The 21427-nt window shown below is 41.5% G+C and overlaps 1 protein-coding gene across 2 annotated transcripts in view; it reads left to right on the top strand.

Moving 5' to 3' along the window:
* The first annotated feature begins 9824 nt into the window (after positions 1–9824).
* Positions 9825–21427, top strand: part of LOC139268952 (sarcoplasmic/endoplasmic reticulum calcium ATPase 2) — a 111028-nt gene continuing 99425 nt past the window's right edge. For both annotated transcript variants that reach the window (XM_070887837.1, XM_070887836.1), the window contains exons 1-3: positions 9825–10426; positions 11073–11090; positions 11198–11280. In XM_070887837.1, coding sequence (XP_070743938.1) covers positions 10309–10426; positions 11073–11090; positions 11198–11280 — 219 coding nt within the window. In that variant the 5' untranslated portion in view covers positions 9825–10308. The remainder of the gene's footprint in view (positions 10427–11072; positions 11091–11197; positions 11281–21427) is intronic.

The raw sequence follows: 21427 nt of genomic DNA on the forward strand, positions 1-21427 counted from the left end.
TTCACCCAACACTGGATCATTTAAGAAAGATCAGGTTGCGAGCTGTCACATACTAAATTGTTATATTTTTCTGTTGCCTCAAAGTTGGATATACTGGTTTATTAATTCTCTCTGCAAATAAAAAGAAACTTCAAATTCCAGCCACTTACATGGTGATCCCTTGTCAAACATGTCCTTCCCTTCCCTCCCCTCCCCGCTTTATTGGGGAACCATTTCCTCTGGGACACCCTTGTTTATTCTCCATCACCCTGACTTGCAGATGCTCTGTCCCATGCAATAATAGCAAATTCAACTCTGTTACTTCTCCTTTTCCCAGAGCGGGATGTGGGCACCGCTGGCAAGGCCGGCAATTATTGCCCTAATTGTCCTTGAGAAGATGGTGGTGAGCCACCTTCTTGAACTGCTGCAGTCCTGTGGTGAAGTTAGGCCCACAGTGCTGACTTCGTCGTAGAGTTTTGATACAACTAAGTGGCTTGTTTGGCCAATGCAGAGGGCAGTTTCATTGCAGTGGGTCTGGAGTCACATGAGGACCAGACTGGGTAAGGATGGCAGGTTTGCTTCCCTAAAGGACATTAGTGAACCAGTTGTTTTTTTTCGACAATTGGTAGTTTCATGGTCACCACTACTGATACTAGCTTTTTAATTCCACATTTATTTAATTAACTGAATTAAAATTCCCCAGCTACTGTGGTGGGATTATGAACTCATGTCTCCTGGATTATTAGTCCAGTAACATTAATTACCACTATGCCACAATTGCAATTGTGTGCAATTGGCTGCTGCATTTCCTATCTTAAACAGTGCCACAATTGCAATTGTGTGCAATTGGCTGCTGCATTTCCTATCTTAAACAGTGACTACACTTCAAACGTATTTCATCGGCTGTAAAGCACTTTGGGACATCCTGAAGTCATGAAAGGCGCTATATAAATGCAAGTCTTTCTTTCTTGTGCCATCATGTCTTCCCTCCTCATTTTATATCTTAGTTGCAAGTCACTTCAAAATATATTTTACATCAACTTCTCCCTGCAGTGGTATTAGGGAGACCTGCTCTCGTGGCACCTCAAATCGGAGCAGTGGATGGTGGGCAGCACAAATCATATTTTTCTTCTCTGACGTAGCTCCCAGCAGTTCCACTGAAAGCAACATGCACAACATGTGCTAGGATTGCATACAGACTATACAAATGTCACAATCTGGCAAGAAAATAGTGGCCCAATCAGGATGCCACCTATCCTTTGTAGCTTTTATTTTGTTAATTGTTTGGGCATTTTGACAAGAATACTTGAGAATAAGCCTGTTATGGAGTCTCATAGTCGAATATGTCTTTAAGTGGCTACCATAGGGTTTCTATGCTCTAAGCATCCACCAGAAATAATTACATGAGGCATCTGTTGTGAAAGTTGTCACTGGGTGCATCCTGTTATTATGCCACCTAAGATGCAGACCAAAAAAAGTGCATAAGAGTGTAATTACAAATGTTAATTAGATAGCACTGCTGTTGGATAAACTGGGAACATGCACTATAAAAAGATTTGAAAATGACCTGCTTACAAGTCAGTGAAAATTAAATGTTATTCAAAGTTAAATAGCTGATTATTGGCAAGTGGGTTTGGGCCCAAAGTATACCCTGTGATTTAACAAAAGCATATTTGAGACATTGACCCTTGACCTGTGCTGGGGAAAGAAAGCCAAAAAAAGTTTGCATGTAAGAATAGTATTGTGAGGGAGCCTGTTATCATGCAAAATAACTGACTTACGGTTAATTTTCACAATCTATTAAAGAATATTTATAATTTCCTTGACTATCTTGTATAAAAGATGCTATAATTTAGGAAAAAAATTGATGTCAATCCTTCCCTTAGGCTGCAAATATACTGTAATGGTGACATCAATCTGAAGTCAGGCTTCACAACACCAGGATGAAGTGAAGTGAGATCCCCTGGAGTAGGGAGTCTCACTTTGCTTTACTCAGGATTTACAGCAGGCACTGACTCTGGATTTACAACTAGGGGTCACAGTCTCGGGATAAGGGGTGCGGCCATTTATGACAGAGATAAGGCGGAATTTCGAATTTCTTCACTCAAAGAGTTGTGAATCTTTGGAATTCTCTGCCCCAGAGGGCTGTGGATGCCGAGTTTCTGAATATATTCAAGGCTGAGATAGATAGATTTTTGGAGTCTAGGGGAATCAAGGGATATAGAGATCAGGTGGGAAAGCTGAGTTGAGGTCGATTATCAGCCATGATCTTAGTGAATGCGGAACAGGCTCGATGGGCCGTAAGGCCTACTCCTGCTCCTATTTCCTACGTTCTTAACTTTTGTACTGCTGCTGCAATTGCAGTGTAAATACTGCAGGCCAAGTACTCTGTAGGAAAGGAATCACAGCCCTTACTGGAACTTTCAAATCCACAACTTGGAGAAGGGAATATTATAAACAAAACTGCATTTGTAGTATAGAATTATACAACATGATCTATTTTAAAGGGAAATGAAGAAGTATTGATTAATGTCCACTCTGTAGACTGTTTGCTGTAGTGTGTTACTTAAGTAGACTCTGCTGATTAAACAAACTTTTGTAGTGTATTTACATCATGGATTGTTTGCTTAAAGAATTCACAGCTGCACAATTGCTGCAAAGAACTAGCTGGTTTATTAATAAAGGTTTAACAATCAAACTATACACTACCAGTTAATCCACCATGTTTACAACTGCATGCCTCATCGTGAAGAACCTGAACTCAACAGACTGGGGTTTTATTGAGTCTTTTGAATATCACATAACTGGCTAAGCCCCTCACAGTGCAACAGCTCTGCAAACCTTTGGGCATGCTCACAGATGCATACATTACAACTTTTTTTGTTGAAAAATAGACTGTTTGCTTTGAGTCCTGCCGTCAGTCCCACCCCATCTCCAACTCATTGGTTGACACACTGCTACTGATTGGCTGACACAGTTGTGTCACTAGACTCTGATGAATTTACAGGCAATACATATATTATGTAAAATTCCAAAACTCTTTGGGTACATTTGTATTTTTACTTGGAGAAAGTATATTTTCTCCCTCCACAAGTTGATGAATTATCATGAGGTATGATTTAAAGAGTGCTGACAGCTCCCTGGCACTTTACTCATTTGACTGTTCTTCATCGGTGAGGCTAAATAATGAGTGTTAGTAAGCAATGGGGGCATCAATGCCAAATCCAACCATGTACTGATCCGACATCCACATTTGGACTTTTCAGCAGTAGTGGTTAAAAAGGCATACAGGTTACTTGCCTGTATTAGTCGAGGCATAGAATATAAGAGCAGGTAGGTAGGTTATGCTTGAACTGTATAAAACACTAGTTAGGCTACAGCTAGAGTACTGCATGCAGTTCTGGTCACCACATTAAGCAAAGATGTGATTGTACTAGAGAGGGGACAGAGGAGATATATGAGAATGTTGCCTGGAGTGGAGAATTTTAGTTATGAGGAAAGATTGGATAGGCTGGGGTTGTTTTCTTTGGAACAGAGGAGGCTGAGGTGTATAAAATTATGAGAGGCCTAGATAGAGTGGATAGGAAGGACCTATTTCCCTAAGCAGTGGGGTCAATAACCAGGGGGCATAAATTTAAAGTAATTGTACGAGGTTTAGAGGGGATTTGAGGAGAAATTATTTCACCCAGAGGGTGGTGGGTGTCTGGAACTCACTGTTTGAAAGGGTGGTAGAGGCAGAAACCCCCAGTAGCATTTAAAAAGTACTTGGATGTACACCTGAAGTGCTATCACCTACAAGGCTACAGACCAAGAGCTGGAAAGTGGGATTAGGCTGATAGCTCTTTATCAGCCGGCACGAACACGATGGGATGAATGGCTTCCTTCTGTGCTGTAAATTTCTATGATTTTATGATTACATGAACAGCAATCAACAGCGGGATACCTAGCCTGGGGATTCTGAAGCCAATTGCAGTGTTGCCACTGCTGCCCCAGTTAAGATCAGCTAACTCAGGAAAGAGGGATGCAGTCTGGGACCTTGCAGGCCTGCATTGCGGAGAAGCAAGGTGGCACCTGTAGTCACTGAGCCAGAAATGAAACAACACAGATTTTTAATAATGGATAACTCTGTTTGATATTTTACTTTGAGGCAGTCAATGGAAGACTGTTTGCTATCTGCTATATAATTTAGAAAAAATGTGAAATAAAAATACTAGCCTAAAACAATTGTGTCATTGTTACTATTTGTGATCAAGTCTCAGAAATGGAAAGTTTTGTTAAATGCAGGTAATCATAACATCAATACTCTGCCTTGAAAACAATGTTGTCAATTACATTGTTGTATATTTATGGTTATTCTTTGGGTCTGTGTTGTTGATGTACAATAAACTAGTATCTTACAGCACAGAAGGTGACCATTTGGCCTGTTGTGCGTGTGTTGGCTCTCAAGAACCAACTCCCACTCCCCTGCTCTTTCCCCAAAGCCTTTAAAATGCTTCTTTGTAAAATATTTATCCCATCCCTTTTAAAAGCTATTCTGGTTTCTGCTATCCCTCTGCTCGGGCATTCTACGTCCCAGCAACCCTCTGCTTAAAAACTTTCTCCCAAGCAATCCCTTCATATTCTGGCATGATCTTAAATTGATGCCCTCTAGTTACCAACTCACTGACCAGTGGAAAATACTTTTACCTGATCAAAAACCCTCAGAATTTTTAATTCCGATGCATTTACAACTTGCATTTATATAGCACCTTTAACGCAGTATAAATGTCCCATGACACTTCATAGGCATGTAAATCAGTAGATATTAGGGCAGGTGACCAAACGCTTGGTCAAAGAGAGTTTGTATGAATGAAAACTCACAACTATTCTGGTCCTGTGGTTCATGAGTCAAAAAATTGTAAATTTGATATATTTTTTCATTCGCTGAATACTATATCCTATTTATACCATATCTTTCAGTGGCTGGCAATGAAAGATTTCCACCTTCAGTGGCACTTTTAAATAATAAAAAAACATTAAGACTATGGTTGCTGCATATCGCTTCTTTATCACTCTATGAAGAAATTTTTGATGAAGGAGTAAATGAAATTCACGTGGAAAACCAACAATGCTTTTTGTTCTTGTAATACACAAAAGATATTCACCTGATACTGGAAACCAAAGTAAAGTGCTGTGGAATTGTTTCCTGCCAGCCTATTTCATTCATAAATCTCCACCTATTCAGTGATCATTATTGTGATGTCATTCTATAATATTTCTGCAGATTTTGAACCTCCATGCGATTTTGGCTAACTTGCTAATTCTGGTATATGTGAAACAGAATTTGTACTTTTCCCCCTTTTTTTCTCCTCTCCTTGAGGTTGTGAATCAAGTTGGGGTATAACTATACAGGTGTTAGCAGCCCTCCAATACTCACCTTCATATGTATTCTAGACAATGCATGTTCGCTGGCTTTGACAAGAGGAATTTTGCACCTGAGCATAATCCTGTAGTCACCTAACTCCCATATGTGAACTCTATGACAAACATAACTGGATAGTGATAAAGGAAAGGGAACCCTGGCTAATTTTGCTCTTCTAACTGTAGCATCTCTATTGTCACTCTGGCTGAGATTGAGCCACCAATTACTCTTATAGTTTATTTAAATGTTTTTTTGTGTTTTTTAATTATTTACCCAACAATGTGGTATGGTTTATTTACTCTCAGTTTTCTTCACTCCTCTCCTGATGCTGTTGGTGTACAATTCCATAGGTGCCAGCAGTGCTCGGATACCTCACTCAAGTGGTTATTCCTCTTGTGTTGCATGAGCCTAGAGAGTGAATGACTACAGAGGGTATCACAGCCAAGCCAAATCCTGTTCTCTCACAATATCCAAAGTTCGCACACATGTATTTTTTTAGCAGGGATCACAGGATAAGAATTATGAGTGGGAACTGAATGTTATTTTACTTCCCCTTTCCTTATCAAGGGCAGTGAGGCCAACAGTTATCCTGGTTAAGATCAGATAGTTTAGCACAACAAGATATTGAACCTAGGGCTTCCTGATCTGAATGGCTTAGTATTATTACATTGGGTACTGCCCGTAACCACTAGGCCATCAGGAAGCAATTCATGATTATAAACTACTAGTAAAAGCCTTTCTTGGATTTAAAAATACATGGAGGCTGCTGGTTGTTGCATTTTATTTTACTTGATAATTAGGCCTTGGTACACTCTATCATGTTGTGACTGGTAACATTGTTATTAAGACAATGTGAGTAAAAATTGTGCTGGTTGCAGTGATAGTGCTGTGGAAGTAAACCGCTACCATAGAATACACAATGGGGAACAGTGAACTAGCTAGCTTATTCCACAAGGAAGGAGGGAACCTGATGAGTCTTCAGTAACAAAGTCACAACAAGTGTGTGTTTCATCAGGAGAATGAAGAATAAACACAAATTCTACTGTTCCTCATTCTATAGTCTTTCATATAAGTAATATAGTAACATTATTCAGGGAGAATCTCTGTGTCACATTGGTGCTCATTTTCAAACAGGGTGACCAAGCAAACAGGCAACTGCAGTCTCATTACCCTTAATCCATTCAATACTATATCACATAATTGAACTGATTATCAGGTATAATTCTAAGGATTATCTTCAAATTAATACCATCATCATAGGTGGTCTCTCGAAGTGAGGATGACTTGCTTCCACGTCAAAAAGGGATGAGTTCACAGGTGTTTCAATGAAGGACCTAATATTCCAGGTCCCAAACTGCATCGTGAAGGGTGGAAGATGCCTGTGCGTGGATTGTTTTAACGTGTGGTGGCTGTTGCACACCAGCCACCACACGGGCTTGACAGAGCTAGGTCTTGGTCCAGTGGCAAGGGTTAACCAGGACGACTGGAGGCCAGTTCTGCTGCACAGAGCGAGCGCGCACATCTATAACAGTGTGGGCTGGCCCGTTCTGCCCTTGGGCCCTTGCCTCTTCTGGGCCCCAGATTCATGCCTCTCCTGGGCCCTGGTCACTTCCCTCTATGGACGCTTCCCTCTAGGGACTCTTGCCGTTCCTTCGCCCCTCCTGCTATGCCTGCCCGCACTGCAATTAGCGACCTGACTTCGCAGCCGTCACCCTCCTGCAGTGGTATGCCACCGCACGCTGCTGCCTCCAATGGCCCCGGCCTGCTGATGGTCTTGCAGGCCGGGGCCACTGGAGGGAGCAGCGCGTGGCGGCGCGGTCGCGCAACCTAGTAATTAATAGTCAAGGTGGATTCAGATGGAGAAGATTCTACCTGACCAACATCCTTGAATTTTTTGAGGCAGTGACATTCCAAGTGGACTGTAGTAAGCTCTATGATAATCGTTACCTAGACCTCCAAGAAGTACTTCACAAACTTCCACACAAATGGCAGTTAGTTGATCTCAAAGCTGTGGGAGTTGGGGCAAATCTTGGGAATTAGGAGAAATTGGTAAAAGGGTAGAAAACAACAGATATTTTTAGAGGAATTGCATCAGAATTGGGAAGGGGGAAAAGTGCTGAGTGCAGTGGCCCAGGGACTTGTATTGAGACCACTGTTGTTTTTCATTTACATCCATGACTTAGTTTAAATACTCAATTCAAATTGGTAAAATGTGCAGATAACATTAAATTATGAGGGGCATTGGATTTGGTAGTAGCTCAGAAATTACAAAATTAATTGGATAAAATATGTAAGTGGACCTTTAAAGTACGGCACATCAGAAGGAAAAATGGTTGACCGAAATACTCCATGAATGATGCTGAAATAGCTAAGGATGAAGTTGAAAGAGACCTAGGGACATTAATAGACTTGATATTCAACTAGTCCAGCCATTGCAAGCAGCAATCAATAAAGCAAGTAGGATGCTGAACCACATAGTCAAAACAATAATGACAAGTCAGAGGAGGTCATGTTCAAACTGTGTAGTGGTCTGGTCAGACCACACCTTGAGAACTGTATGTTTACTGGTCCCTGAAACACTGGGGATCTCTTCAAGCTTTGGAGGCAGTACATGAAGCATGAAGCCACAAGGCCGATGCCTACTAAAATCTCAGTTATAAGGCAAGACCAGTGAAACTTGGTTTCAACTTTGAAAGAAATTTCTGAATTACCTATTTACCTTTTCTTGGATATATTGCCCTGGTCTGGAATTCTAAGCAGCAGAAAGACTCACTTACTTCCAACTTATCAACTCTTTCTAATCTTTCTAACCAGAAATCTGGGGACTTAAAAAAAAAGTTCCATCTTTAAATTACCAATTTAATGAGTTTTACAAGCAAAGAAAGCACCTTAATACTCCACATTGTGTCATGCAAACTAACTCTTGCCAGATATGACCGTCCACTATGTTAATTAAAGCCCTTAAACAAATATTCAGTTTAAAATTCATGAAATGCTGCAACTCTCATTATTGGATCAGGAAGTATCTCTGTTACACAATAGAAAGATAAGAAGTTTAAATATATTATTGGCTAAATTAGTTTATCCAATGAATAGCCACAAACTCCGTTCCCTAGCTGCCGACTCCATTCCTCTCGCTGGCCTGAGGCTGAATCAGATGGTTTGCAACTTTGGCATCCTATTTGACCCCAAGCTGAGCTTCCGAAGCCATATCCTCTCCATGACCAAGACCGCCTACTTCCACTTCGGTAACATCACCCCTCTCTTCCCCTGCCTCAGTCTCGTCGTCAAGAACATGCAGAAACCAAATGCAGACAGCGGAAGGAGCGTGCGGGAAACCAGACTACCCACCCACCCTTTCCTTCAACGACTGTCTGTCCCACCTGTGACAGAGACTGTAATTCCCGTATTGGACTGTAGAGTCACCTGAGAACTCACTTTTAGAATGGAAGCAAGCCTTCCTCGATTTCGAGGGATTGCCTATGATGTTGATGATTTGCTGACCTATACTGGCTCCCAGTCCAGCAATGCCTCTCTTTTAAAATTCTCATCCTTGTTTTCAAATCTCACATGAGCACTTGGGTGAAGTACAACAGCAGGGCTGGTACCTGTGGAACAGTACTCTAGCAAAGTCAATCGAAAGAAGAAAGAAATTGCATTTATGCCTTATCACATCCTTGGATATCCAAAAGCCTTTTACAGCCAATGGATTACTTTTGACGTACTGTTATGTAAGAACATGTCGCGCAAACAGCAAATGAATGAATGACCCCCAAATCTATGGCAATGTTAGTTAGGGTGCCAGGAGAATTCGATCGTGGAATAAATATCTTCAGAAGAGAGCAGGAGAGAAAATTCATGAGGACAAAAGTGTTGAGATTTTCTTTTGGCCAGTGCAGGTATAAACGCTGATCTGTGACTCGTGCTGTGCAGCATGGTGCAAACGCGGTAGAACTACATGAAAAGCGCCTGAAAATAGCAGATACATTGCATTATTCAGGAAGTGAGAAATCGTTACAGTTTCTGACATTAATAAAGTGTGACATTTTCGGTTACAATGCATTAGGGTTTTTTTTTCTCTGTCTGATGGGATTTATCCAAACACCTGTTGTATAAATAACACAAAAGAAGCACGTTAAAGTTATGTAACTTTAAAAAGTTACTTCACTTGTAACTTATATAATAGAAAAAATATAGTCTTTCTTCCGTCATAAGGCTGAGCAACCCCCGAGACAAATGATACTGTTGCACTTCACCGTCGCCAATATGTTTGGCGAACGTCACTCCTCCTCAGCTTGGACTTGCTCCCCTCCTATTTCCCGGGAATTCAGGAACATGAGGAGGAGCCGCCGGGAGACGTCAGCTCTGCGGGGTCCTGACGGCTGTAAACTGGGCCAATGAGCTCTCTCCACATGCGGCCACTCGAGGAACCGCCGTGAGAAAGGCCCCTGCCACTCGAGTGTTATAAACGTGCTGCTGCCGACGCCTGGCTGCTCACATTCATTCAGATGAGCGAGGCGTTGCGATCTTGCCGGCTTTAGAAGCGCAGCACCAACTCGGGTCCCCGTGTCGCAGTCCAGTCACTGCGGCTCCTCGCTATACCCAACCTTCTACATCAAGGGGGAAACAAAAACATAACAAAAAAAAAAGCCAAGGACATCGATCTCTGTTTAAATTATATTCACTGAGGGAGAGGAAGAAAAGAAGCAAGAGATAGAGTGCAAAAGAAACATTTAAAAGTATTTTTTTTTGTTTAAACCTATCAAAGTGGTTGACCCGAACCTTGCCTGCCTCCGTCCAGCCCGCTTGTCTTTCTCCCCTTTTAGTGTGTGTGTCAGCTTGTTTCTCTGTGAGGAAGGAAGCCTCTCTCCCTCCCTCCCTCGAACAAGAAACCGCAACAGTAAAGGAAGGAAACCTGGAGTGAAACCATGGAGAACGCGCACACAAAGACTGTGGATGAAGTTTTAGCCCATTTTAACGTCAATGAGACGACGGGGCTGAGTTTGGAGCAAGTCAAGAAACAGAAGGAGAGATGGGGACCGAATGGTATGTGTCGGGACGCTGCTTGCCGTTTATCTCGATGCTGGATGTGTTTGCGTGTTTTTTTTTTAAAGTTGTCTTTCGCTCATTTTTTGTGTGTGTTGCATTAGGGCCTTCCTGCAATGTGTGGAGCCGGCATCTGTGCGTGAGGCAACCCGAACATGGCTGACTCACCGCGATCTCTGAATTTTAAATTGTATTGAAAGTCACAGCTTGTGTGGGGGTGGGGGAGATGCAGTCTAATCTAAAATGTTAAATATTTTGTCTTTTGTTTTGCTTTTTAAAAAAAAATCGGGAGATCGCAAAACCTTTACATTATTAGAAACCAAAATCTTGCCGGTTCCAATCGCCAGTCACAGCGGAAATCTTATAATTTGTGTTCCAAAATGTAAACCTCTTAAGTAAAGGAGTCGTCGTAACGCAGTCAGTTGGGTTAGCATCATGTTTTTTAAAAATTAAAACTGCGCTTTCTACCTCGGTTGTGCTGTACATCTCTTTATGGCACGACGATTGCAGGATACTCATGGTCTAAATGGTTCCGTTTTCTCTCGAGCGTGACTTTGTGCCCTTGTACAGAAGTCCAACGAATTTGCATGTTTTAACGCAGTTTTCTCTTTCTCGCATATTCCATGGCGGCGCTACTCATTAACAGAACTACCAGCAGAAGAAGGTATAGCAGATCGCAATATTTTTCTTTTAAGACTATAATAATTTTACAAAATATTGAGTTGAGAGATTATTTTTAATGTTGAACTGACAGCTTGTGTTTTTTTGCAGGCAAATCGTTATGGGAGCTTGTGATAGAACAGTTTGAAGATTTATTGGTCCGAATTCTACTCCTGGCAGCTTGTATATCATTTGTAAGTATTTTCTTTTATCAAACAAAGTGTCTCCATGTCCAGCCTTTTCCCCTACCCAGGATTATGTATTTTTTTTATATAGGCATATTTAGGTTTATTATTAGAAAATTGAGTACTGTGGGCTGAGTACGAACTAATCTGTACCCTTGCACAGTAACCATGACTGGAATGGTGTGTGGAATTCTGGTCCAGTCTGTCTTGATAAAAGTAAGGTGACAATTGCAGCTTTTTGACGAGGACAAGACTGATGTCTGCAAAGATGATATACTTCTGTGACCAAATTTGGCCAGTGACCTTCATGGGGGACATGTGTGGTATCTCCACTCTCCTTGACTTTTAAGGTTTATAGGACACCAGTTAAAATGGTTTTGGGTCGGCATGACAATAATAGAAAACAATGTTCAGTGCTGGATTGGGTTACACTATTTAATGCAGTAGCTATACTTGTTGCAATGGTTACCCAATGGCAGACAGAAATAAATGTTCTAGGCAGATATGTGTGTGTACCAAATGTTCTGCTAAATTGAGTTTTAATTGAAGTAGTTATCAGTTGCTACTTTGGAGGTGCAAAGCAAAATCTTCATGAGGTTATTTGCACACATGAGCTAGTCATAGTGAGTTTCTCTTATGAAATGGGAATTAAACGCTTTGTGAAATAACTTGGACAAGTACATAACCTTTAATTTATTCAGTTTGTTTAAACTCTGGCTTTATACTGTTGTCACAATTCTGCAGAAAGCATGAACCGTTTGCAAGAAAACTAGTTTTAATATTTTGTGCGTGTGGTTGAACTCAGACTTCAGAAGGTAGAGCCCTTCTCATTGGATGAAATGCTTCACTCCATGGTAACACACTCACTCAGTGTTTCCATTTATCAACAACATTATTGCAATTGATACTATCGAGCTGTGGCTTATCTGTAAATCACATAAGTGACATTGAGGTATATAAATTTCCAGAGTTGAGTGGCTTATCCTGCTAGTGAGTTTTGTAATGTCTGATTTCTAACTGAATCTAGGTCACGTATATCCAGTTTATAATCATAAACACTTGGGAAGAAAGAACAGTTGAACATGTAGAGTATTAATGGGAGAGCTCTTATTGGGGAGAGTGAAATTATATTAATAATGTCCAAGTTTTGTAAAAATACAATCTCTAAAGGATAATAGCTTTTTGAAATACAATCTTGGAGAGCAACTATTTTGAACAATTGAATAAGATTTCTTTGATTTAGTATACAGTAATGACTTTGCCAAGAGACTTCAACAGTAGGGAATATTGCTTATATATTTGGTGGGTGGGGGTGGTGTCTATCAACAGGCTGCTAGAAGAGTGAACCCTTGGCCAATGATTAAAGATATTTTGGGGAGAAGAAGTGCTAGAAATGGCCAGGGTATAATTGACTATAAATACGAGGTTCAAGTTCAAATGTACTGAAAAGAAGAGTTGAAGCTGTGAGTCATTTATAGCCTACAGTATTATACATGGGTTTAAGGAAGTTGGTGCAATGTGCAAGAGTTTCTAACCATCTTGGAAATTCACAGAAAATCCATAAAAAATTAAAACACAGAATATAATGTGGGAACAATGTTGAAGTACTAGAATATGAGAAATGCACTGAGAAACAGTCAGACAGACATATAATGCCAGTTTGTACTTTCAGTTTTTTTCAGGGGTGTGGCAGCTATGTTAAATGTTGGACATTCAACTAATAAAGAACCTGAGTTTAAGTTTCACTTTCTAGTGCCAGAGGGGGCTTGTTCTGCTTGTCATAGCTGGACTTGTTGGGGAAGAAAGAAATGTTGGAGAGGAAGATTACATCCTTCGTTGCTGAAAAGCACCTTTTCCCACCTTCCTCAATTTTTCTTCTCTCCTGAACACATTAGTTCCTTGCGGGGTCATCCTCCAGTACATTCCCCAAGTGGCCATTCATCAAGCGTGAGTGTTGGCAGAAGCCACTATAACTAACAGCTTAATGTTGCTGTTGCCCAGTCCCAGTGTTTGCACGTGTGCACTTTCAAGAGGGGGTGGGGGGGAGGAACCTTAAAAAAAAAAACAAATGTATTAAATAGAATAAAACGGTATGAACAAAAAATCAAAACAGTTCCTTTAACATCAAAACCTTGGATTGAAACTACAATACTAAACTAGTTCAAATACTAAAATTAAAACACATTGTTCAAAAAACGCAGTGGGCAGTTAGCATCTGTAAAAGAGAAAACACTGGTTACAGTTTTGGCTGTGGATGCTTAGTCGGAACTTAAATTTAATTGAACTGAACAAAGAGAAAGGGGGAAATTAAGTTTTTAACTAGTAGATTGGCCACAAAGATTTTTTTTCAATGGCTGGAAGAAGTGAAAGCTGGTCATCTTAGTGAGGCAGTTGACATTAAAAGAGCAGCAGGCAGTGAAAATAACTAACTAAGGTAGTGAAATTTAAAGAAAAAATATTGAAACACCCAAGACAATGTGCCAGTCCCCCAAAAGAGACCAGCATCCTGGGTGCAGACCTCATGTCAGAATTGAATATTGATGAAGGCTCTGCATCCAAAACACACTACTACTGTACTTGCCTACTTTCACTATCATTTTTATGAATTGCTACACTGAGATAATTTTTACTATGCTTCAGCTTTTCAAAAAGCCTGTTTTTTGTCTTTCGAATGAGACGTTAAACCTCTCTCTTAGGTGGATGTAAATGATCCTATGGCATTATTTCTAATATTTCGAAGAGCAGCAGGGCAGTTATCCCCAGTGTCCTAGTCAATATTTATCCCTCAATCAACATTACTAAAACAGATTATCTGATCATGTCACATTGCTGATGGTGGGAGCTTGCAGTAATCAAATTGACTGCTGTGTTTCCTACATTACAGCAGTGACCACACTTCAAAAAGTAATTCAATGGCTGTAAAGCATTTTGGGACATCCGGTGGTCGTGTAAGGTGCTATATGAAGTCTCTTTTGACATTTGTACCAATTTCCCCTCCCCCCCCCCCCCCCCCCGCCTCTGTGCGTCACTCACTCTCTCTCTCTCTCTCTCTCTCAACGACACCCAAATTGTTAACCTGCATTGTCTCTCTAGATGCTGATGGACTTGCTGTGTGTACTTCTAGCATTTTCTGTACTATTGTTTAGATTTTCAGTTTCTTTCTATTAGTACCAGTAGTATCTCGGAATCCACTGCTGTGATCCACTGTATTTCCAGCACATTCCATCATTTGTATGTGTAATACATGCCCTGGTAATAGTGGAGTCTCATGCAAGGCAACAGCAGCCCTGATCATGGGGTTTAACTCCCACTTAAAAAGAAATTGGATCAGACTTGTATTATTTTGGTAGCAATCCAAAACTCCTTCTTCTTCTTCTTCAGTCCCTTGGAGTCTAGGATGATTTGCTTCCACACTAACATGAGTTCTAAGGTCCATGAGGGTCGTGGCGTTCCAGGTTCCAAACTTCATTTTAGGGGGTGGAAGATACCTGTGCGTGAATTCTTTTAACGTGGGGTAACCGTTGCACACCAGCTACCACACGGACCTGACAAAGCAAGGTTTTGGTCCAATCGGGACCTAATACGATTGACACATGTTAGCATCGCTAGCTCAGTACCAGTTGATATTGAGTAATTATGACTTTTAGGCCTAGATTTCCAAACGAATCTGTTCCTACCTGGAAGCAACAAGTTACTAAGACTTAGCCAGCTGAGTACAGGAAAACAACAATGAATGCTGGGGTAATAGCAAATAAATTCAGATTTTGGGAAATAATTCAGACTCTAATGGGAAACTGAAAAAGCAAGTGGGTTATTTCTAAAACTGAAGATGAATAGAGAAGCAAAGTATTTTTCTAACACTCCCTTTCAATTGAGGCTATGTTAAAGCTGCTCATCAACTAAAGGGTACACTACATATTAAGGGTAGGGGCAGTCCCCTTACTTAGCATGTCAGGAAATGCTGTGAAGATGTTATAGAATGTCCTGCTGCAGTGGAAGGTTCTTATTATTCTAGCCTGTCAAAGCATGCTGTAGTTCTGTATTGCACCCTACAAGAAGTCATCCCACTTAGCTCTTGAGTCAAGTGCAAATGTTTGACCTACAATTAAACTTGTCTGTTTTTACCATCTCTTGCATTGCAGTGTCTGTATTGCTGAAGCACATCAGTGCAGCTTAGTATGGCTGTCTGAAACGCATCTTTTATTTAGGCTGAGATTTAGGAAAAAGATGACTGGCTGGAGTAATGTGGATTTAGGAGAAAAACAAACATTTTGCTGCAAAGTTATTGTACTCTCCTTCCATTATTTCAGCCCAAATGAAGTTTATTTTGGTTCCTCTAACCTCCTGATCAGAGTTGAGTGTGTACACATTTTTTTTTTGCCTATTGTGTTCAATCTGCTGACTGGCTTCAATGCAGTGAAGGTGTATGGAGAAGGAAAATTGGCGACCAAGTTGCATCAGGCCCTCGCACACAGTCAGTTATTAAGATGCATTGGTGGAGGTCTGGTAGCTGGTCCACCTGACTGGGAAGAAGATGCATAGTGCCAGGAAGAGAGAGAAAGAAAGTTTGTGTCCACAAAGAGGGCCCAAGTTTCCACATGATTTGTGCCTGATTTTTAGGAGCAACTGGTGGAGAACGGACTATCTTAGAAATCGCAATTCTCCACATTTTTTTTCTGCAGTTCTAGTCAGGTAGAACAGTTCTACTTTGGAACAGAATTTTTTCTTCACAAGGGGGCATGTCCGGCCACTGACGCCTGATTTCAAAGTTTCCACAGTGAAAACGTACTCCAAACTAACTTAGAATGGAGCAAGTGAAGATTTTTGTAGAACTGAAAAAAACCTGTTCTACACATTAAAAATTCAGGCGCAGGTTACAAATTAGGTGTCCAGAACGAGAGGGGAGGGGGGGGGGGAAGTCATTAAATTCTACAATAAATCCTTATTTATACTTCTACAAATATTATACAAATAAATCCAACCTGAATAAACATTTATAAGCAAAGAAAAGATTAAATAAACCATCTTCCTACCTGTGTGAAAGTACTTCAGCCAGGGAGAATGCTGCAGGCGTTCGTTCCCGGGGGGGAGGAGGAGAAATGGGGGGGGGGGTGGGTGAGGAGGAGAAAGCCGTTCGTTCCCGCGCGGGGGGGGGGGGGGGGGGGGAAGAAGAAAGCCGTTCGTTCCCGTGGCGGGGGGGGGGGAGGAGAAAGCCGTTCGTTCCCGCGTGGGAGGGGAGGGAGGAGGAGAAAGGTGTTCGTTCCCGCGCGGGGTGGGGGGGAGGGGAGGAGAGGAGAGGAGAAAGCCGTTCGTTCCCGCGTGGGAGGGGAGGGAGGAGGAGAAAGGTGTTCGTTCCCGCGCGGGGTGGGGGGAGGGGAGGAGAGGAGAGGAGAAAGCCGTTCGATCCCGCGGGAGGGGGAGGAGAAAGCCGTTCGTTCCCGCGGGAGGGGGAGGAGAAAGCCGTTCGTTCCCGCGGGAGGGGGAGGAGAAAGCCGTTCGTTCCCGCGGGAGGGGGAGGAGAAAGCCGTTCGTTCCCGCGGGAGGGGGAGGAGAAAGCCGTTCGTTCCCGCGGGAGGGGGAGGAGAAAGCCGTTCGTTCCCGCGGGAGGGGGAGGAGAAAGCCGTTTGTTCCCGACGGCGGGCGGGGAGGGGGAGGGAAACGGCTGCCTCAACTTTGAGGCTTCCTGCAGCCTTCTCAGTGCTGATGTGCTGATGGCAATGTGCTTTTATTAAAAAATGTTCAAAAATTAAACGGCTACAAAGAACTACAAAAATGGCCGAGTGCCAATGTTTCCTTCACACTGCGCGAACGCTCCAACGCGCACGCGCAGCGTTGCCGGCAGGAAAAAAACTAATTTAAATGGTACCCGCCCCCTTCCACTTACAAAATCGGCTCCACCCCCCTGGGCGCCACGCCAAACAGACGAGCTGCAGGGCGCTCCAGAATCGCAAGTTTTTTTTCCGGCGCCGTTTTAGGTGCAAAAAACGGGCGCCCAGCTCGGAGGGGCGCCCGTTTTTTATCGTGTGGAAACTTGGGCCCGTAGTTCTTAAAATTTTATTTTCCAATAAAGATATCTAAGAATAACTTAATTTCTGTACTGTACATCTTGGATTTGTAGTTTGATCCATTTATATGACTCTAGTAAATTGATATTCAATGTGTTGCCTCTCTTTTTAGTGGGTGACTTGAAGCTCCTATCTAAACAAAGTGTGGCTTGATGCTCAAGAATGCAGTTAGTTTTTCTGTGGGTTAAATATAAATGTTTTCGCATTCTCTGCCTTTCTGGCAGTGTGTCTGTGCGCATGTGTTTATGGGTGGGTTGTTGGTGCATTTAATTTATGCTGGTTGTACTTTTTAGTTTTAAGCCATCCATTTACTTCTGCAGTTGCAGCTCTGTGTAATATAATATAAATTGTTTAATAACAAAAACTAAAATACTAGCTTTCATTTATGTTGCAGCTATTGGTCTTAGACCTGGGTTACATCCAGACAATACGCTGTTAGTGCTGTCTGGCTGCAATTCTTTTGCTCGGGAGTGAGCTCTGTACATGTGTGGTTAAGTGTATGTGCAAATGTCCTCTCAGCAATTTGGGTTCGTGTTTACAAAAGTGATCGGTCCATACTTGCAACATTTCAATGAACTCCAGATAGGTTTAAATAGTGCCCAGGATGACCACGGTACCACCCTTTAACCCTGATTTCATGCCACAGTAGAGATGCACATGGATAGCTGAAGGGATTTAAAAAGACAGTAATTGGACCGTTCCATTGTTTAGACATGTTTTGCCTTGTTACCTTTTTAGGAAGTAAATTTTCCAAGGAGTTTTACACCACTTCAGTCTGGATTCAGGACAGGCCCGGACTCTGGATTTGTACCTCGACTTTTAAGTTGTTATACAAATGTACATTTAAAACAACTCTATGTCCTACAGTGTTGAGACATCGATCAATTTTTACTCCTCAAATGTAAGATGCTCGGTAGGTTATGATCTTTTTGGTGTGGGGAGTCCCTGATGTCTCCACTCTTAACTCTGATCAAGCAAAGGCAAATATGTGTTCTACTTGAAGCAGTTACACTCAAAATTAGGTGTTAAGCTACCACGTGTTGATTGTTGATCGTTAAGCAGTGAAGCCTATGCAGGATTAATTAAATAGCAGTCCCTACAGTGCAAGACCGCATTACGTTCTGAGGTCATGATTGATAAAAATTTGTACCTCAGGAGAATGAATGCATAGAAGGTGTTTGTGCATCAAAAGTATACCCAAGGAGAATAAATACTATCAAGTGGACTTGCTGATCCAAAGGGATTCAAACAGTTAATCAGGCCTTTTGCACTGCTTATAATCTCATGTTTTGGCTTGTGTTGCCTTTTTGGAAGTAAACTAAAAGGAAACGTTAATGAGACAGTGCAGCTGCTAATCATGGATGGCATTTCAAATGAGGCAATGTTGAATCAACAGTGGATATGGCATTAAATAAAAACATTTGGAATGTCAGAACACTTCTTCTTCTGCCCCCAAAGATAAATCAGATTAGGGAATCAACAGTATTTCATACTCTATCCTACTGGATGCTATACTACTGGATTCTATACAGTGGTAAACGTTGGGTCAGAAATGAAAATATGTGAACAAGGCTGGAACAGCTAAGATGGGAGTTTAAATAAAGATTAGCAGCCAAGGCAGTGGAAATGCTAATTAAATTTGATTAGTAGTAAACACGTCTGGAAAGTATTCAGAGTTTCTTGGGGGCTGGGGGTTGTGCACGTCTATTCATTAGAAACGGAAAATTGTTGGTTTAGACATGATTGTTCCTGTGTAGCAAAATGAAACATCTATTTATAAAGAATGTGTTTGTGAATTCATGGCATACAAATTTCCCCCAGTGTATTTGCCAGGACGATCAAAATGGTGCATTGTGTTGGGGACTGGCTTAAGATTATCTAAAAATGGTTGCAATTGAGCTGACAGTGTGATGAAGATGGGCGTATCCGGTTCCAGGCATTTTGTGTGTCATTTTTGAAATGGTGTCAAATCTCTGCTGTGGGATTTTGCCCTGAAACTGAGAGGTGAGTCCTGATGGCAAGTAGAGAATATCTAAAAAGGCCTGCACCACAATGGGGTGGGCATAAGTTGTACAGTCTTTGTTTTAATGTAGTTCAGCATTTTCATGTTTTGAATTCCACTTCAGAGTTTGTACTTTAAAGTACTACCTGAACGTTTATGCTGATATACCCTCACAGCTGCAGTAACCCTTGAAGATTTGCATTTTATTTGCGATTTGGGTGTGCGTGTGCACCTGTAATGGGTTGGGTCTTCTGTTTTCCTTCTCATCTCATTGGGTTATGATCCATTCTGAGCAAGTGATCTACTCCAGGCATGATTCATCAGTTCTTCTCTTCCCAGAAAGATGTGCTTGACACCATAAGATTATGACTGAGCTATGATTGTGCATTAACTCTGCCTTACCATGCTGTTGTGCATTCTTTTGGTTGTTTCTCAGTCTTACTGTCCTGTAAGATAATTTATGACTGTCATTCATGTGGATAATGGGAAATATAATCTCCCTTAACCAAAAAGCCAGTAGGCAACACCTCCCAGGCTTCTCTCGATGCTGCTGGGGCTGAGTAACCTTGCCTATTCCCTTCCTCCTATGGAAAAGTTATGGTTTATGTTTGGTATATTCCAATGTTTGTACGATGGTGATCAGAAATTCAACAAGTAGGAATCCTAAAGGGAACTTCCAATATGCTGTCACCACACTTGCCATTGTGTAGTTTCAATAATTCATAGGAATCCTTCTTGCTTTTGAGTTCTTTATTATACAACTCGTGTATATTATTTTGAAAAGTGCATATTTTTAAGGGAAATAGCTGGTGCAGATAGTTGGCAAACTGCCTTTCATTTCTAGGATCTGAATTCAACACGAGTCTGTTAAGGTACTGTGTTGAAATTCCGAGTGAACCATGGGGGTCACAAGGCAAAATTGACTTGGAACTAAATTGGCAATTTTGCTGAGACTATAATGGCCAATATTGGGAACCATGTCATGCAACAGCATTACAGGGTGCTCTTCTTGGGGTATAGAGTACAGGTAGTTTTATTTTGCATCTTGCTTTGCTGTACATAGCTTAGGAGTACTTTGACGTGGAAACTGGGGAAGTGCTCCATGCCCCATCATTAAAATCTTTGTCTGCATCAGTGCAAACATATACCAAAAATTTAAAATTCATGGTTTCCTAGCTACAGTCGTCCCTGGTAGGTTTGGCACTAACTAACTAGAATCTGTTATTAAGGATGTGTTAACCGGGCACTTAGAAAATAATAATAGGATTGGGATTTATGAAAGGGAAATCACATTGAACAAATCTCTTTTTTTGGAATTTTTTGAGGTTGTAACTAGCAGAATAGATAAGGCGGACCAGTGGATGTGGTGTATTTTGGATTTTCAGAAGGCATTCGATAAGATGCCACACAAAATTAGGGCTCATGGGATTGGGGGTAATATTGATTGAGGATTGGTTAACAGACAGAAAACAGAGTAGGAATAAACGGGTCATTTTCGAGTTGGCAAGCTGTAAATAGTGGGATGCCGCAAGAATCTGTGCTTGGGCCCCAGCTATTCGCAATCTATACCAATGATTTAGATGCGAGGACCAAATGTAATATATCCAAGTTTGCTGATGATGCAAAGCAAGGTGGGAATGTAAGTCGTGAGGAGGATGCAGAGAGACTTCAAGGGGATTTAGACAGGCTAAGTGAGTGGGCAATAACATGGCAAATGGAATCTAATGTGGAGAAATGTGAAGTTATCCACTTTGGTAGGAAAAATTAAAAAATACTCTGCTTTTCTAATGATGAGAGATTGGGAAATGTTGGTGTTCAGAGGTACCTGGGTGTCCTTGTACACAAATCACTGAAAGTTAACATGCAGGTACGGCAAGCAATTAAGAAAGCAAATTATATGTTGGCCTTTATTACAAGAGGATTTGAGTATAAAAGTAAAGACTTCTTCATGCAATTATATAGGGCCCTGGTGAGACTGCACCTGGAGTATTGTGTACAGTTTTTGTCTCCTTATCCAAAGAAGGATATACTTGCCATTGAGGGAGTGCAACAAAGGTTCACCAGGCTGATTCCTGGGTTGGGGGGAATT

This window comes from Pristiophorus japonicus, chromosome 8, assembly GCF_044704955.1.
Source record: "Pristiophorus japonicus isolate sPriJap1 chromosome 8, sPriJap1.hap1, whole genome shotgun sequence".
In the NCBI taxonomy this organism is placed as follows: Eukaryota; Metazoa; Chordata; class Chondrichthyes; family Pristiophoridae; genus Pristiophorus; species Pristiophorus japonicus.